The sequence below is a fragment of the Diuraphis noxia genome, unplaced genomic scaffold (genome assembly GCF_037042655.1).
Source record: "Diuraphis noxia isolate RWA-SAM2 unplaced genomic scaffold, SU_Dnox_SAM2 contig0001, whole genome shotgun sequence".
Taxonomy (NCBI): Eukaryota; Metazoa; Arthropoda; class Insecta; order Hemiptera; family Aphididae; genus Diuraphis; species Diuraphis noxia.
The window spans coordinates 35,182,359-35,200,323 of NW_028301711.1; the positions used below are offsets into that span (position 1 = coordinate 35,182,359).

At 26.3% G+C, this 17,965-nt stretch overlaps 2 protein-coding genes across 9 annotated transcripts; one reads left to right on the plus strand and one right to left on the minus strand.

Annotated features, from left to right (window-relative positions):
• Positions 1 to 1,117: 1,117 nt before the first annotated feature.
• On the minus strand, positions 1,118 to 13,448 carry Magi (membrane associated guanylate kinase, WW and PDZ domain containing protein magi). 4 transcript variants are annotated; one of them, XM_015516571.2, is made up of 17 exons: positions 13,077 to 13,448; positions 12,120 to 12,321; positions 11,404 to 11,545; positions 10,368 to 10,570; positions 10,228 to 10,308; positions 9,967 to 10,164; positions 8,837 to 9,025; positions 8,158 to 8,429; positions 7,452 to 8,092; positions 7,235 to 7,379; positions 6,619 to 6,817; positions 5,999 to 6,124; positions 5,750 to 5,917; positions 5,628 to 5,668; positions 5,406 to 5,567; positions 2,301 to 2,445; positions 1,118 to 2,181 (listed from the first exon to the last, which is right to left on the minus strand). In XM_015516571.2, exons 2-17 carry the CDS (start codon positions 12,160 to 12,162, stop codon positions 2,093 to 2,095), a joined length of 2,844 nt encoding a protein of 947 aa, XP_015372057.2. In that variant the 5' UTR covers positions 12,163 to 12,321; positions 13,077 to 13,448; the 3' UTR covers positions 1,118 to 2,092. The 4 variants fall into 4 exon arrangements, with proteins under 4 accessions (XP_015372057.2, XP_015372056.2, XP_015372058.1 ...); XM_015516570.2 differs by having other exon boundaries at positions 11,404 to 11,548; XM_015516572.2 differs by having other exon boundaries at positions 2,246 to 2,445; positions 11,404 to 11,548.
• Positions 13,449 to 13,560: 112 nt separating this feature from the next.
• On the plus strand, positions 13,561 to 17,292 carry LOC107167513 (SDR family oxidoreductase shroud). Of its 5 annotated transcripts, none has more exons than XM_089217937.1 (6): positions 13,674 to 13,802; positions 14,760 to 14,856; positions 14,976 to 15,548; positions 15,605 to 15,757; positions 15,854 to 16,006; positions 16,069 to 17,292. In XM_089217937.1, exons 3-6 carry the CDS (start codon positions 15,005 to 15,007, stop codon positions 16,467 to 16,469), a joined length of 1,251 nt encoding a protein of 416 aa, XP_089074063.1. In that variant the 5' UTR covers positions 13,674 to 13,802; positions 14,760 to 14,856; positions 14,976 to 15,004; the 3' UTR covers positions 16,470 to 17,292. The 5 variants fall into 5 exon arrangements, with proteins under 5 accessions (XP_015372064.2, XP_015372062.2, XP_089074063.1 ...); XM_089217936.1 differs by having other exon boundaries at positions 13,692 to 13,943; XM_015516578.2 differs by lacking the exon at positions 14,760 to 14,856 and having other exon boundaries at positions 13,561 to 13,685.
• The last annotated feature ends 673 nt before the right edge of the window (positions 17,293 to 17,965 follow it).

Consider the following 17,965-nt stretch of genomic DNA (forward strand, 5'->3'; position numbering starts at 1 on the left):
AAAATTATATTGATATAACGTCAAGAAAATCAATTTGTTAGTAAAGATAGTACAAAATATTGTATCGAACGTCAGTCGTTAGTGAAGTCATTTTGTTTTGGGGAGGAGGGTGACGACAACTTACAAGGTAGATAATTGGTAATCCGATGAGGTGGTCAATGTTTGATACTTGTTGCCGTTAAACTGCTGTTAAAAAATTTGACTATTATCTTGTGATATTTGAATTAAGTGGTTATTTTAGTTATGGGCTACACAATGGATTTAGTGGAATACTAGAAGGAACACAATTTTAGCCAATCTTATAGATTATTTCTGAAAAAATTTCAATTTATTTTTTATTCAATAGTTAGGTTATCTTACTACTTTTATGTATGTATGTATTACTTTAATGTTATAGAGGTGTGTGACTGTGTGAGCAATGAGCAATAGACCCATACCTACTTGCATAGTTGCATAGTATGATAAATAATAATAGGCATAGGCGAAACTAGAAAATTGTATTAGGACAGGCCAAATGAAAAATATGAAAAAAATTGGTGGGCAATACCTTGTCTATCTGGTGCTGCTTATTCCGTTAAGTATAAACAATTTACACAATTTTATTCAAAGAAAAATTTGTATATATTTTTTCATATTACAAAATCACTATAAACAACATTTATACTAAATTAAAATGTATGTAAATTATCAATGTATTGGTGTTAATGTTTTATGCTATAAAAGTATTATTATACATTTGAAAGTTAACATTTAGTAAAAAACTATGCTGTAGCATTGGTCCCAGTGATAAGTTGTAGTTTAATACTTTGACTTAAAAATAAGTCAACAATTTCATTGATCATAAATAGATAATAATAATTAAGTCTCAAAAAATTCATTCATAATATTAGTTTTAAGAATGATTCATTATAGACCTTTTATAACATAAAATAAAATAACTGAGACTATTTTATACAATTTATATTTGAGACTTATCATATTTAAAACAAACTTAATAGAATGTAATTCCTTTTATATGATTCTTCATTTATCAGTGTTTTAACTTTTTTAAATTCACTAATCAGTCGCTATTTATATATATAATTATTAGGTTAACTTTAAAATATTTTACTAATAATTTATTCATAATTAACTTTGGTTTTAATAAATTAAATACCAAGTATAAATATATTTATTATTTGTAAAAATTACATTCTATGAGGGCATACTTGACAATAAAAATTATAGTAAGAAAAAAAAATATATGCAAAATAATAGTATCATTAAATAGTATTAAATTGATAGTTACTAAATAAATAATTGAGATTAAAATGATAAATTAAAAAAATTGTATTGATTTACATACAGGAAAAAAAAAATACAAACTTATTTTTCATAACATGTCATGAATTTTGTTACTATGATAAAATATTTGGTGTAGTATTCTTAATAAACTATAAATAACATGGAACAAGTTAATATTAAATGTATTAAATTCAATGATATCATAAACCTATCTGATTGTTTTTGTGGTTTAAGAAATTAAAACAAATTATTAGTACATCTTTTAGATGTATAAATTACTCAGTTCTGTCCTACAAAATAAATATTGATATAATTATGGCATTCGATTTAGGCACGAGAAAGCTGTTATTTAAATTTAGCACCAAATATTATAAAGTTTAAAAAATGTTGAATTTTGAATTCATCTCAATGGCATTTTACATCACTACTTAAAAAAAAAAAAATACTGATTGAAAAAATGAGATTCAATAATTGAGTTACTAAGTAGTGATGTTAGTTTGGTGGAAATTTAACGAATGGGTGCTAAATAACAAAAAAATTATAAAATGTATTTCAAAGAAAAGTTACCATGTTTAAAAAAATTGATAACATCTGATACATGGGTTAATACATTGTTTTCTTTAAGTTTTTTCTTAAATATTAATAAATTATAGTATCTAAAACAATATGGAATGAAATTAAATAATGACATAGTATTAATTTTACTTTCAAAAGTATAAAAATAAATAAATAATAATAAAAATAGTTGTTATTTAAAATAACTTTTACAATTAAAAATATAATTATCAATTTGAACAGTTCTTGATAATCAATTTGAGCACATATATTTTGTATCCCAGTAGGCTCTTGGATTGGACTGTAGTGAGGATATAGAATGAGACATATTCATTTTATTATCTAAATTAATCACAGATTGATTCATATTAGCAGATGTAAATATTCTTCTATACAATTTAAATACATCACAGATGAATGTTATTGTGTCCTAATATTGTTGAATGCGCCATAAAAGTTACCTTCTGAAGGTAATTGTGGCACCCTGGTACCACGGCGAATAAGAAGCCGTACACACGATCCTCCACTGTGGATAATTTCTATGGCTTCAGAGTGTGTCATATTTTTAGTATTGACTCCATTAATTTCTATAATATGATCTCCTACCTATATAAATATAAATAAAAATTATAAATTATATTATTTTTTTTTTTTTTAACAAATATTATATAAAAAATAAATCATAATTTTCATAAAACTCGTGTGAACCAAAAACAATTTATGGAATGATGACGGATTTTTTAATTCTTAACTGAAGACTAAAAATAACATAATTAAGCCAGCCACATGTAATAGTCAATATACTATAGACTATCAGGAAATATAAAAATTCTTGTTCTTACCAAATCAAAAGACTGAGTTTATTCAACCCTAAACTACATGTGCAATTTGTTTTTAAATAATTTCCCATTAAAAACCCAATTGGTTTACACAGAAATCAATATGGTATCGTATATTAAATATAATATTCTTTATTTACTTATGTTAAATAATTAACTTCACTTGGCGTTAGCTTTGGCCAGTAAAATAACAATCATCCTAATCAGCCAATTGCCCACATAAATATTACACTTGAGGTGTATTTCGTTAGGTAAAACAAAATCATGTAAATACAAAAATAATGCAATATGGTACTTTTTTATGATGCTACAAACATTGAACAACAACTGAAATGGATTTATAATTATTTAATACATAACAAATAAAGGACAAATTTAGATGATAATATAAAACAATTATGTTACATAATAGGAAAATCGGTGTTCAACATACATAGGTGCATGAAGTTGAGGGTTAAAAAAAAGGGGACGGAGTGGCCGAGCGGGCTACAACCATTGCAACTTCGAATTCTGGCCATGAGCGGCATTTCTCTGAACTGGCAACTGTTTGAGGGGCTAGACCGCCACCCTCAACCGGGCATGGCAGAAATTTAAGTATGCCTAACTAGAAATTCTGGCAAATAGGTGGCCGAACTAGGCCTTTATGCCAACATCCAGACATAGTGTCATACGCAAAAAAAAAGTTAAAAAAATTATAAGTCAAAGTAGTCAGTCAAAAAATAGTCATAAAGAAACTTAGAATATTATTCAGACTTAAAGAGCTCGTATTAGTAATTACTAATTATCAAGTCAGTGTGGTAAGACTTTCTAACAAGTCACAGGCACCTACAAAAACATCTACATCCAACATATTCCCTTTAATGTTGTACTAGATACAAAAAATATAAAATTTTAATTATAAGTGTTCAATTTTTAAAGTAACAAGGAATATTTTAAATGCTTGGAGTTTGATACTGTTTTTTTTTTTTTACTGCTTACAGGACATAAATACATATGTTTTTAATAAATCTAATTTTTAACTATTTCTATTGGTGCATGCACAGTAAAATAAAATTTTCTTAAATAAGAATCACTATTTTTGACTGGATTTGGGTTGCTTTATTTTTTCTGAGCAACTTTGAAATTTTCAGTTTTTTATATCTTCAAAATTGACATTTTATGGGACAGTCAGAAGGTATAAATTTTAGATAATTCGTAATTACCACATATTTCAACACTATCTTAATCACACATTTACAGATATTATTAAAATAATTTTTTTTTTTAAACTATAAGGTGTATTTATTATTACCTCAGATTTATAAACAAATATCATTAGGTAATAATAATAATAATCTATTATATTATTTTCAACGCATAATGCTTCCATTCGTTGCAGTAGTTATCTTTGTGTAACTGTTATGATTTGATCTTCGATGAGTTCATTACACGCAATCATTTTTATTTTTCAAATCATCAAGATTGGTAGGCGAATTGCTATATACTGCTGCTTTGAATTTCCCCCAACAAACAGTGTTAAATCAGATGATCAAGTGGACTATTGTACTGGACCATTTATGTCCCCCATCCATTTATGGTCAAAAGATTGGTTAAGGTATTTTCGAACAATATTGCATTATGGGCAAGAGCTCAACATATTTGTTGGAAGAAAAAATTAACTAATTTAAAACTTTCAAGTGTCCTAAAAATGTTAATTTTGATGATATCAAAAAACTATAAATATTAAATTACTCAGAAAAAAAAAAAATAAAATCCAAATCCAATCTCAAAAATAGTGGTTCCTATTTAAGAAATTTTCATTTTACTGTGCATGCGCCAATATAAATTGTTAAAAATTAAAATTTATCAAAAACTTTCTGTAGACAGTATAAAAACCACAAACCAAACTCTAGGTGATAGGTTTGAAATATTTCCTGTTACCTTGAAAATTCAACACACAGTATATATTACATATAGTGAGATAGAAACTCCATATCAATTATGAAACATTAGTTCCAAAGTCACAAAGTTTAGCAAGTGAAAAATAAATAAATAAAAAGAATCAAATTTTTCAACACTTTTTAACCAACATAACTATACTAAAATCTTTGGCACCAATCCAATGTTAATATTTCTCTATGGCCTACACGAATATACATGACACGGAGAATCATGGTTATCTTTAGTGTAAAAATATAGACTTGATGTATTGTCATAGTATATATGTATGAATGTATAATTTAAATGATAGATGGCATAGTAATTTATTATTAACTGAGATAATGGAATTGGTATGGTGTTGGCCAAATGAGGAAAGTGAAAATTATATTGATGATGATGAAGAAAAATCATTAAAAATAATTTATTGATCCGGTTTCAAATACTAACACCCAAATCGTACAATGTTTATGTTAACAGAAAATACTGAAAAAGCAATATGGAATAAGAGTAAATGGTACATATCCATTATTACCTAGGCAACTTAAAGAGGAGTGGTGGAGATCTCTTCAACCAAACAAGCAAGCTATATTTCACAAATTTCAATCATACATAAAAGGTGCTTTTAAGAAATAAAATATACAAGTTACGATAAATTCGTAACAGACAAAACAAATAAATCTTAAGTATAAACGAATTATAATAATAACTATTAAAAATACAGTTTAGGTCAATAGGTATATGTAGGTTATACAATGGACTGGCATCGAGAAATTCAGTAATCCACAATAATGAGACATTTCTACATACCCTTAAACGTCCATCGATAGCTGCAGGTCCATTCTCTGCAATTTGCAATACAAATAGAGACATATTTTGAAATTCACGACCACCTCTTATACTGAAACCAAATCCTTGAGGCCCTCTCGTTAACTCAACTGCATGATATTGTTCTTCTTCTAAATCTTGATCCTACATATTAATTTAACACATTAATTATACCTATATTTAAATTAGAATAAATATTTATACCTTGTTTGACATTGGTAGAGAAACTGTACTAGCAGTATCATCTGAAAACAATATATATATATATATATGAATTATTAATTTAAAATTTTTAATAATAATATATGTATATTTAGTCCAATCACCATTAGGCGTTCCAATGGTTAATGTAACTGTTGAACCAGAATCTTTGATCATGTTTACTATGTCTCCATGCGACAAGTTAGTTATATTTGTATTATTGACGGCAAGGACATGATCTCCGACATGAATTTGGCCATCTCTAAAGGCAGGACTGCCTTCAATAATTCGACCTATGATATAGATTATACAGAAATTCAAATTTATTACTAAGCCTACTATTTATATAACAAGATCTAAAGACAATCATTTACCAATAGTAGGCCCTTTGTTTAATGATGAAATTACTACAAATCCAAATCCTTCTTTATCTTTTTTAGTTAATGTTACATCATAAGGGTATTCAATATCAAGATGCTGTTTTGTAGAATTCGATATATCTATAATTTGAAATACGCATGTGAGTTATAAATGTTATAATTTTTTTTTTTTTAACTTATACTATTACAATTTAATAATCTCAATAAATATTAGAAACAATATACAAAACAATTATTCCCATATAACTATAGTGTATAAAGACCAAACTTATTCAATGTGACTTCAATGTAAAATTCTATTATTTATTAAGTATACATAATACTACTATAACTATATAACTAATATAGTAAAATATACAATACAATATGTTTAGGAAAATATAAATAATTTTGAGGAAGGGAAGAAACAAGTGAAATTCTAATCAAATTATTTTACTAAGGTTAGGTTAGGTAAGCTTGTCACATTTTAGAAAGTTAAAATTATACACTATATTATATGTTATTTAAAAATTTTGAAAACTTCCATAAATACATTTTATTTGAATGAAACATCTAAAATAGAGTACTGAATGTTCCTCTGTTTAATATATACTGTATAAGTTTATTTTACTTACAATTAGGTTTTAAATTGGATTTATGCCGAATACCCAGAGTTACTCGGCCATTACGAGCTGCCTGACCCATCAAATTAATAACATAATCATGAGACGTATTTATAGTAGATTGAGCATCAATACTTATTATTTCATCACCAGTCATTATTCTTCTATCTAGGTCTGCAGATCCTTCAGGAACAATATGACCAACGGATACCTTAAAGATTTTAATGTGTATGTGTTAATAAATGTGAATTTAATTTCAATTTTAAAAATTAATTGTTCAATAAGAGATATTTTACATTATTTGTACTTAATGCATACTATATCAAACAGTAATTATAATATATATATATATTTCAATATTAGGCATATAAATATAACATTTATTTGTATATAAAACAATGAAATATTTAGTTTATATCTTAAAGTTTCAAAAATTTGAAAAAGTATATTTTTTTCAAATCATTTAAAATTGCATAAATTAGAATTAGAATCATATTAATTTTCTATTATTTATTTTAGATTACAGATACTTAATAATTTAAATATTGTTTGATTATTTTCCAAATGACCATAAATATGTATAATCAAGTTTATTGTATCACTTAGAATTTAAATTTTAAAAAACAACCTGTGAGCCTTCTTCTTTTCCGCCAACAATTCGAAATCCAAAACCACATTCTTGTCTTTGAAGTGTAACATAACTGATATTTTGTTTCAAATTTTCATTATTAAGTTGATCAATTTCATTAATTTCATTGTTATTATGTAAATATCTAACAGGAGTAAAAAAGTTAATAATAGATATTTTTCAAAAATTATAATTATGTATATCAATTAATATTTACCTCACTTCGTTTTTAGATGCATTCATTTCATAATGTTCAAAGCTCATACTTTGAATTGATTTAGATAAATGATTAGAATAATGGTCAGGCTGTGAATTAATATAAAGCCCAGTAGAATTATCAGGCTGCAAGTTAATATAATGTCCAGTAGAAGGATCAATCACTCCATTATACATTGACTGAGGAAGAAACATTTGGGTTGATGGTGAACCTACATGCATCCACGAATCACCTCTATGACAATATTCTTCAAGTGGCATACTATTCATTACATAAGGATCAGATGATCCATTTTCATGTATATTATTTTGAATATTAGAAACTTGGGTTCTATTGTCAGTAATAGGAGTTTTGGATCTATTTATTTCATGTGTCCGATCACCATATGAATCCATTGTTGGAGTTTTACTTCTATACATGTTTTTTACGTCTACTTTTTTGTTTTTTACACGGAATTTATCTGGTGAATTAAGAATGCACCGCTGTATAGTTATAGCAGCAGATTCATTGGTTTGACAGTCTTTTAATACTTGAACTACTTTATTATGAGACATGTTACGTACAACAATATTGTTTATATCAATAAGAATATCACCTTCCATTAACTCTTGACATCTTTGTTTATCTAGAATTTTTTTAACCTAAAATACAATAAAAATTTTAACATATTAGATTGAATAAAATTTTTTAAATAGATCATTAACACCTTTTGTCCATGAGCACTGTCTGCTATAGTAAATCCAAAACCCATTGCACCTTTTACTATTGCCATTGTTAAGTATAATGGGGCAGGCATATGCTCTTCTAAGATAAGATCTGTACTATTTGGTCTGGCAATACTCATAATTTCTTCAGAAGCATACAAATCAGGCATCGACTTGACAGACTGGTTACATAAATCATTTGATGTAGATCTATTATCAACTTTCATCATGTATAATTCTCTATCAACATATGATAGATCATCTAATTGCTGGTCTGTCAATTGCAAAATAAAATAAATAAATACAATGGTATTAAAAAAAATGCAAAACAACTAATTGATAATTTATCGTATGTAAAAAATATAGCATCATAATAATTTAAATCAATATTTATAGATTTTATAAACACCGTATCATGTTTAATTATTTATGAATGTCATGATCAAATATTGAGAAAAAAAAGAGTTATTTGAGTAAATATTATTTACTCAATTTTTTTTAAGACAGTTAAATTTCACAGTAATGTAAGGTCAGGAATTGATTTTTAAAAAGCCCACAGTGCACCAAAAAAGAAAACTATTTTAAGCATTAATTTAAAATATTAAAAATATATAAATATCATTATTCTGATACTTAATTATATCAATTAATGCAAGTATTTTGTCAAATAAAGTTTTTTACCCGAATTTCCAACCGCAACAGTTGTAACAACTTCCGTATTTGGATCATTGGGATCAAATGGTAAAGGATAACCTCTACATACATCTAAACATACAGTTTCACCTGGAACAATACCTTGAAATACGCTAACCATATCATGATGTGTATATCCAAGTACACATTTATCATTGACATATACCAGAACATCTCCTAAAAATGCAAATATGTTTTAAATTATAAAATACATAAAATGTATGGTAAAACATAAGATAAAATAGTTAAGTTTTGAGACAATAACTTTTGCAAGTTAAATGAGGTCTTTGTTATTTTAAAAAATAGGCTACTTGTCTAGTTAAGTCTTAGTTGGGAAAAATATAAATATATTACCATGGGCGGATAGGCCTACCGGGCAGCCATACATTTCCCGGTGCCCCGCTTCATACTTCGTTAATGGGGCCCTAATATCATATATTAAATTTTTTTTTCATGTGGGGCCCCTTTTTAAAATTTTCTGGTAGGCCAAAAATGGCCTATCTGCCCATGTATATTACCTTTTATCTATTTAAAAAACGTTAAGAGGACGCCAAACCCGCATGTGTTGTCTCCGTCGTACAAGTGCGTAGCATACCAAATTTTACGCTCAGCAGATCACGATTATCTCCGTTAATTTAAAATTTAGAGTGAATTGACTTATTATAAAAATTAAAGGTAAGATTATTACCGAGGGCATCTCATAGGCTTTTTATTATATTTTAATTTTAAACTGAGTTATGACTATTTTAAAATTGTAAATTATTTTTATATCTAAAAATACTTATTACTCGGTTTAAAATTAAAATATAATAAAAAGCCTATGAGATGCCCTTGGTAATAATCTTGCCTTTAATTTTTATAATAGGTCAATTCACTCTAAATTTTAAATTAACGTAGATAAACGTGCTTTGCTGAGCGTAAAATTTGCTATGCTACGCACTTGTATGACGGAGACAACACATGCGGGTGTGGCGTCCTCTTAATATGAAATTCATTTCTTAGTAACTATTTTTTTTTTTTGCTGACATTTAAAAATATTATTTTTGTTTCAATTGCAACACTTGATAAATGACAAATATGAATTGAATATAATAATATTATAATACATTTTCCTTTACCTGTTTGTAATTTCCCTTCTAACCATGCTGGTCCATTTGGTACAACAGATTTTATTTGGAGAAATTCTTCTTTAGAATCGTCTCCTCCAACAATAGTAAATCCTAATCCACGGATTGATTTTACAAGAGTAGAACGAATTCGTTCTCCAACTAGTTTGTGTGGATTAGTGGTAAATAAATTACTACTGTTACCAGAATCTAGGAAAAAAAACACCATAACAATTTATCTATACAACTTTAGATTATAAAGAAAAAACAAACCTTGTTTTATTGAATTAATGTTATCAAAACTATTTGAGGTATAATTTGGAATATTATCTTGTGCATCATTAATTTGATCTCCTTAAATAAAATATATAATACTTATTGATTGAATAAAATTAATTAATTTAAAATGTTACCCTGTATAGCATTCTTAGCTTGAAGCACAGGATTTTCATATTGTGTTTGTCTATTCACATGATCAATGTAGTATGTGCCATAAAGAGGGTCATCAATTCTTTCCCAACCATAGGGTAGTTCATCATCAGAACAGTCTTCTAATTGTTTCTTTTGAAACTTTGATAACCTTGGATCTAACCAGTGTGATGTACTAGAATTATGACTATAATAAATATATTAAAATCCAATGTTAATACAACAAAAACCAAATACTCAATATGTATAAAAATAAATATTTTTTTATTTATAAAAATCTAGAATCCGTTTATTATTTATAAAAAGGTATATACATATATTCATAGTAAAGCGAGTACAGTAGGGTCTCGATAATCCAAACACAGGCTAATCCGAAAGACGCGGTTATCTGAACGGGCTTAAGAATTATCTTATCGTCATAATATGTACATATGTATGTATTTATAAATAATATTTTCCGGTAATAAAGTTTCTCAATTATGTGGCACAAGGCATACCAATCCATCATGGGAACAATGTACAAAAAAAAAAATAATAAATATTTTAAATAGTAAAATTCATAATTATATTAATATTTTTATGTATTCATTGTCTTTTGAAATTACGAGTTTTTACACGATTAATAAAAATAAAAATAAAATTTTAAAAATTTTAAATTAAAATAAAATTGATGTTTTTTTTTAAAGCTATATGTAATCCGAACAAATCGCTAATCCGAACGACCCGTTTCCCCAATCACGTTCAGATTATCGAGACCCTACTGTACATAGTTTAACTGAAATATTTTACTTAACACACAATTGTGTATAATTGGTAACTACTATGTTTAAATTAATTAATTTAAAAAATATTAAATTCGAGAGCTTTTCATTTTTATTAATAAAAATTTACTAAGTAATTAAAATTAAAATATTTTACTCAACAAATTTATAAAACAATGATAATTTAAATGATATCTGGATTGAATAAAATGTATATGAAATCTATCTTTATTCCACATTAATTTCAAATAATACTCACTCAATAAAATAAACTTCACCATTTTTGGTATAGGCTTTTTCCCATTTTGGAGGAAGTGGTCCTAAATCCAAATTATCTGATAATGTTGAGTCTCTTGAATGATTATATGCATTATTTTTGGTACTAGGCCCATTTAAGTATTCTTCTGAAACGAATTCAAATATAAATAAAAACATAAGCATGGATGTTAAATTACTGTTTATGATTGAATAAAAAACTACAGTACAATACAGTCTAATAAATTAAAACAATAAAACTAATCAGTTCAATTATTATGGTAGAATTGTAAAAAATATATCACAACATTTTAATTTTAATTAACTAATTTATATGGTGACCCTAAATCAGTTTGACAATTCATAGATGAATCACTATGTATAAATGTATTTCGTTTTTACTGATAGCCAAGAGTTATTTATTTACCAGTAAAAATATAAGTAGGCCATCTATAGATTTTAAACTGCCTTTACATCATCAAATAAACATAGCCAATTATTATTTAATATTATTTCTACATCAACTGATAGTAAAATAAAAAGTAGGTTGAAAACACAATATTTTACTTACAGCATATGAAACAAACAAATTAACATTTTAAAAGCTACATTTGGAAGATATTTTTTTGCTTACATAAATAAATAATTGTTTACAAAAAATAATTAAGGAATTGGTTAGAACAGTAATTATCCATAAGAAAAAACAAATTGTTTTCTTACCATTATTCATAGAATGTTGAAGCTTATCTTGCATGTTATCCATATTCACGGTATTTAATTATAATATATTTTTTCATTTGATCATTAATACATTCTAGTTTTTAAGCTAATAATATGATTTATAATCATAGCGTTTACAGAGCAATTCTTCAAAAAACTATGTGTAATTGTATCCAGGAGTTCAGTAGTATATAATAATCATCTAAATAACATAAAACATTTTTGATAAAAGCTTGAAGAATAGGAAAAAAAACATTATAAAATAAAAGTTGTACCTAGCCTAGTAGGTTATCAAATAATTATAGAGTAAAATTTGCATTTAATAAATAATTTCTTTATAACAGGTAGGTACAATTTTTGTAAATTTCACTAATTAATTAATTAAGTCTTTTCAAATTTAATTACAATCAATAAATATGTTTTTTTATTGGTTTATTTACATCTTCTTGTATTTGTGTGTATGTATTTAACTAAACATGATTAATGTTAATATGTGTTGTATTTTTGACAGATATTGAGTTAGTTTATAAATTATAAGACATATTATTTATTTTTTTAATGAAAGAATTTTAATTGTAAATCATCTTTTATTCATACATAGCTTATCATGAAAATGTCAACAAGATTTCATATTAGATATTGTATCTACATTGAGTGTACAATTTCTAAATAACATTGAATTCCTACGTCATCATGACTGAATCTAAATGTTATTACCAAAACAATAAGAATCAAATAATTAATTTTACATTTCTCATCTGCTGCACACGGGACTTTGTCGTTTGATAGTAGGCTCGTCATTGTGACATACAAAAGTTAGTTTTCTCAAGACCTAGTACATCGCTGTACAAGATGTAAAACAATAATGAAATACACTATCCATCACACAACGACACGAGTACGAACTAAAATGCATTATTTGAGTGACGATCGCGATATTTCAACAAACCTACTTACTCATTTCTGTCGCGATTCCAGTATCTCTCTTAGCAGTCTCGAGCCTGTCGACATGTAACCGCCGAAATGAAACGACGACGGTCTCGCACGTCGGACATATGAGGGCAGTATCAAATGGGTGGAGTAAACGAAAAACTGGCGGTTTGTGCGAGAGTAAAAAGGCCGTCTAGGTGCGCGTGCGAGTGTGTGTGTATGTGTGTGTGTGTGTTTGTGTATTTGTATGTGTAAGTGCGCGCGTGTGCGAGGAACGAGAAAACGTAACAGAAAAACGTTTGTAATAACGCACACAAACGAGCGAAAAAATAAAATTGCACAACGAAATAAAAGTACAACAGATATAACAATCCACCGTGAACGGTTTCCGAAACACTTATTTAGGTTTCGATAACACGAGGGGAGTGCCTCCGTCGGGCAACACGGACTACATTAACACTATTAACAGTGGTCACCATGGTGAGCGTGCCAGCAGGTGTCAGCAACCACACAGCGCCAGCAGCTACGTCATTTTATTCCATAGTAATGTCGTCATGGCATCCCCTGATTCTAATCAGTAATCAGTGATAAACATTATAAACACTTTTATATGTGTCAACAACTTTATCTAAATAAGTAAATAATAATTTGTATTATATTATTGTAAGCAAGGTGGATTGATCCACATTCCACCTTGAATACTCTCACCTTTATCGAATTATTAAACATAAGTAAAATTATTAATGATAATAGGTAGGTATATATTTTAAATTTTAAAATGATAGGGTTCTTCTGCGTTGAGTGTATTAAGATTTTAAAATATTATTTTGTTCGAAGTAAAAAATGTGGATGTCGGATCTGTTAAACTAATAACAATAATAAAAAATAAAAAAGGTAAATTCTAAAACTTTATAAACCTATAAATACTTAGATACATCAAATTTAATATTAATTCTGAAAATTTAAATATAAAAAAAATAACACATGTAATTGTAAAATTAAATATAAATACATCCTACAGTCATTGCACTGCTCAGAATCTGATGCATGTAATATTGTAGAAGACTGTTATTGTAATTTTTTAATATGTACATTATGAAGATTTATTGTAAACCGTATGAGTAATAATGTATATATAAAAATGTTTTTGTAGTTAAAGTATTGAACATATATGAACATAGGATGGTCATTTAAAAATAATGTGATAAAGTTTGTATCAATTAATGTTACTAATAACTCATGATATTTTTTTTGAACATCATTGATGATGCTTTCTTAATTTAAAACATTATTGAATAATATTATATCCGAATCTATACTATTAATTTTCATTTTTTCTTTTCATTTTTGTGAATAAGGTCAATTTTTTAAATTTTAAGGCATTTTACTTTTTTTCATAATTGAGAAATAAATGTTGTGTAAATTTTCTGTCATTGTTATATTTTTATATTTTCCAAAAATGGAATAATTAAATAGTACCAAACTAATATAAATATACTTAAAACAAAATTTTTAATTACTTTTAAGATTAAAACCAGTTCTAGAATTCAAATATAAACAGAAATCACGTGTGTCTATAACTGTAATTTTTAATTTTAAAATAAATAAATAATTTTACCATCTTTATTAGTTTAATGAGTATTATTTAAATCTCATTAATGTATACAATTTTTGGGCTTTCTTCTTATCAAATTCTTTCTTTTTTTATAGGTTTTTAGGACGAAACATCTGAGCCCTACCTACTAATAACAATAGTCGATTCTATTGGAAATGAATCAGAAAAATAATCTTATATATAATATTCTAGGTTTCATTTATTAATTTATTATATTATCAATTGTAAAAAAATTGAATCATTTGGTTTTTAAAGAAACATTTTTTTAAAGATGTGTTTTTTGTATTAAATACAATTTTGTTTGTTGACAGATCTAAAAAGTATCATTGTGTTGTAACAAATGTCAATCATGAAAACATTCCAGATTCTCAATGTGAAAAACGATTATGTAATACAGAGTTGTTTGGCAATATCTTTAATTACTGTTACAACTTGGATAACAAATATTCTAAGAAAAAAAATAAAAATAAGACAGAATGAAAATGCTCAACAGTGTGTCAATAATAAAATAATGACAATTCCATTGATTGTCATAACAGGCTGTGACACAGGTCTTGGATATTCAATTGTTATGAGATATTTAAAGGGCGAACATTTTAATAAAAATCAAAATGACAGTAAAATGTATAATTTTTTCAATAATAAAACACTAATAATCCCAAACAAGATTGGGATAGTTGCATTTTGTTTGAACCCTAATAGCCCAGGTGCTAAATGCTTACTTCAACTATCACTTAAAAATACTAATATTCAGTTGTTCGTTAGACAATTAGATTTAACTGATGCTGATTCTATTATGACTGGTGTAAATTTTGTTACTAATCTACTTCAAACAAATGTTGATATAAGTAGCTCACACAATGAAGCCATTTTTTTTAAATATGGTATGTACAAAATTTAAAAAGCTAAATTAATTAATTTAAAAATAAATATATTTTAGAACTACATGCATTGGTGAACAACGCAGCACGAATGGTAATGGCAGAATATGAATGGCAAACTTCAAAAATGATAAAACAGCAATTTGAAGTTAATATCTTAGGTCCAATCATGTTAACTGCATTTTTATTGCCAACATTTCGCAAATATAAAAGTAAACATTCCTAAAATAATTAATAAGATTTTATTCAAATCTTGATTTAATTATATAGCATAATTCTAGTGTAAACATAAATAAAATAAACTACAGGTCGTGTGATAAATGTAATTAGTCATTGTGCATATCTCCCACTTCCTGGAGTATCTATTTATGGTGCTACAAAAGCTGCCATACGTGCATGGACAATTGGAACAAGGGTAGAACTTGATAATCATAGCATAAAAATGATCACATTTTCACCAGGTAACAATACAATTTTTTATGATAAAATAAACAAAAGTTAATGTAATAATTTCTCATTTAAGGATCATTTTATCTTCATTCTTCCATTATGAATGGCGAACAAAGAATGATTGATTATGAAGATATGTGCAATAATATGAATAAAGAGCAATTAGCTTATTACGGTGCTTTTATGGATTCCTATCAAAATTACTTGAGTAAAATTGATGCATATATTAATCCTCCAGAGATAACCATTCCAAGCACTAATAAAATATACTGCCAAATGGATAATGCACTATGGGCAGTCTATCCCAAAGCTGAGTATAATGTACCTGAACCTTGGCGATATAGAATCTATTTTGCATTAGCTTGGACTCTATCATCTTTAGGCTTACATTATTTTAAAGATAAGGTTGTACGTAAATTTGTGGCTACACCACAGTTTCATAATAATATCACAAGTTCAGTTGAAAATATCTAATTAATCTAATTAACAAGGTTGAAATTTATGTAACTAATGTAAAACATTTCAGAATAATATAATGAGTTCAAATGTGATATTATATTTAACTTATTTTTACATATTTTGTATATTATATATTGTAATTAATGTATATATTACATAAAATTTCAAAACTAGATTAGTAATAAGTAATTAAAAATCTTCAAAAATTAAGTAATTTGAATTAAAAAAAGAAAAAGAAAAAAAAGATGAATGTTGAATTAAGTTTATGTGATTAGTAAATGTGATTTAATAAGTTATTGATAATTATACTTATCGATTTCATGTCATGTACCAATAGCCAGTAGGTATTAGGTATATAATGTTATATATACTTAGTGCTTAGTTTTGTGGTTTACTTTATTAAGTACCTAGTCACAGTTGTGTCCTCATTTATAGCCTGTAGGTACTTGGTAATAAGAAAAATATTCTAATTGTTTTCATTTTTAAATTTTTATCAGTGTCATGAAACGCATTATATTATATAATCAGCATTTTGAATTTTTGAAACAGTTGCGGCTCCAAGGGGGAGCCTAGTAGCTGCGGCCCCCTCCCAAGCACTTATTTAAAACAATAATGTATATTGTTGCAAAAAAAAAATTACAAAAAAAAAATCATATAATATTGATTATTGACTATTATACGACACGCACTATTATGTAGATAGAGTCATAGAGGTATAACCACAGACTATATTTTCATATAGTCAGTGGTATGACGGTATATAACATATACAATGTATCTATCTATATTTTGAAGAACTTATAAGACTAAATATAAAATACACTTTATTACTATGTTATTATATTATTTTATTACCTATGTTCCAAACATAAAATTGCATAGCACACATTTTTGTGCGGACTACGGGAATGTTAAGAATATTATCTTGATAAATATTGTTATAATCTTATTCTATAAATAATCTTTTTGTTATAAAGCCCAACCAAGGCCTGGAGCTACCCCTGTTTTGAGATGGTTTTTGATCGTTGTCAGGTTTTTGAGTGTATTTGTATTTTCTGTTCTCCTTTACATAATATTTAATTTGAAGATATCAATAATAATAATTATAGTATGGTGATTTAAAGAAATATAATACACAAAAAATTGTTTCTGAAACTTAGGTTTTTAATTTATTTTACATACAATATGATATTAATGCACATTTTTTTTTCTAAGATAACCGCAATAATGTAATGAGTGTTGCAAGTCTTAAAGAAGCTAAACCTTGCTAATAAAATTACTTATTATCTATTTTGAATAGTAAAATTATGAAATTGTTAAATCATGTCTAAATTTTAATCAATATTTATTTATTAATATGTATTTAATTTTTTTAAATAAATGATTTTTTTTTTTTCATAAATATTGAATATTGAGATACATTTATTAGAAAACATAAAGATTGGATTCTGCATCTAAATTTTATCTGCATTCTTAGTATATTTTAAATTATATGAAATATATTAAAAAAT

Coding starts and splice junctions, on each gene's coding strand:
- Magi (XM_089217932.1), bottom strand. CDS start 12,162: ATGGATAACATGCAAGATAAGCTTCAACATTCTATGAATAATG. Junction 5,918..5,998: donor AAACAAAGGGCCTACTATTG/GTAAATGATTGT, acceptor TCTATATCATAG/GTCGAATTATTGAAGGCAGT. Junction 5,568..5,627: donor CTCTACCAATGTCAAACAAG/GTATAAATATTT, acceptor ATTAATATGTAG/GATCAAGATTTAGAAGAAGA.
- LOC107167513 (XM_015516578.2), top strand. CDS start 15,005: ATGTCAATCATGAAAACATTCCAGATTCTCAATGTGAAAAACGATTAT. Junction 15,758..15,853: donor AACATTTCGCAAATATAAAA/GTAAACATTCCT, acceptor AATAAACTACAG/GTCGTGTGATAAATGTAATT. Junction 16,007..16,068: donor AATGATCACATTTTCACCAG/GTAACAATACAA, acceptor TTCTCATTTAAG/GATCATTTTATCTTCATTCT.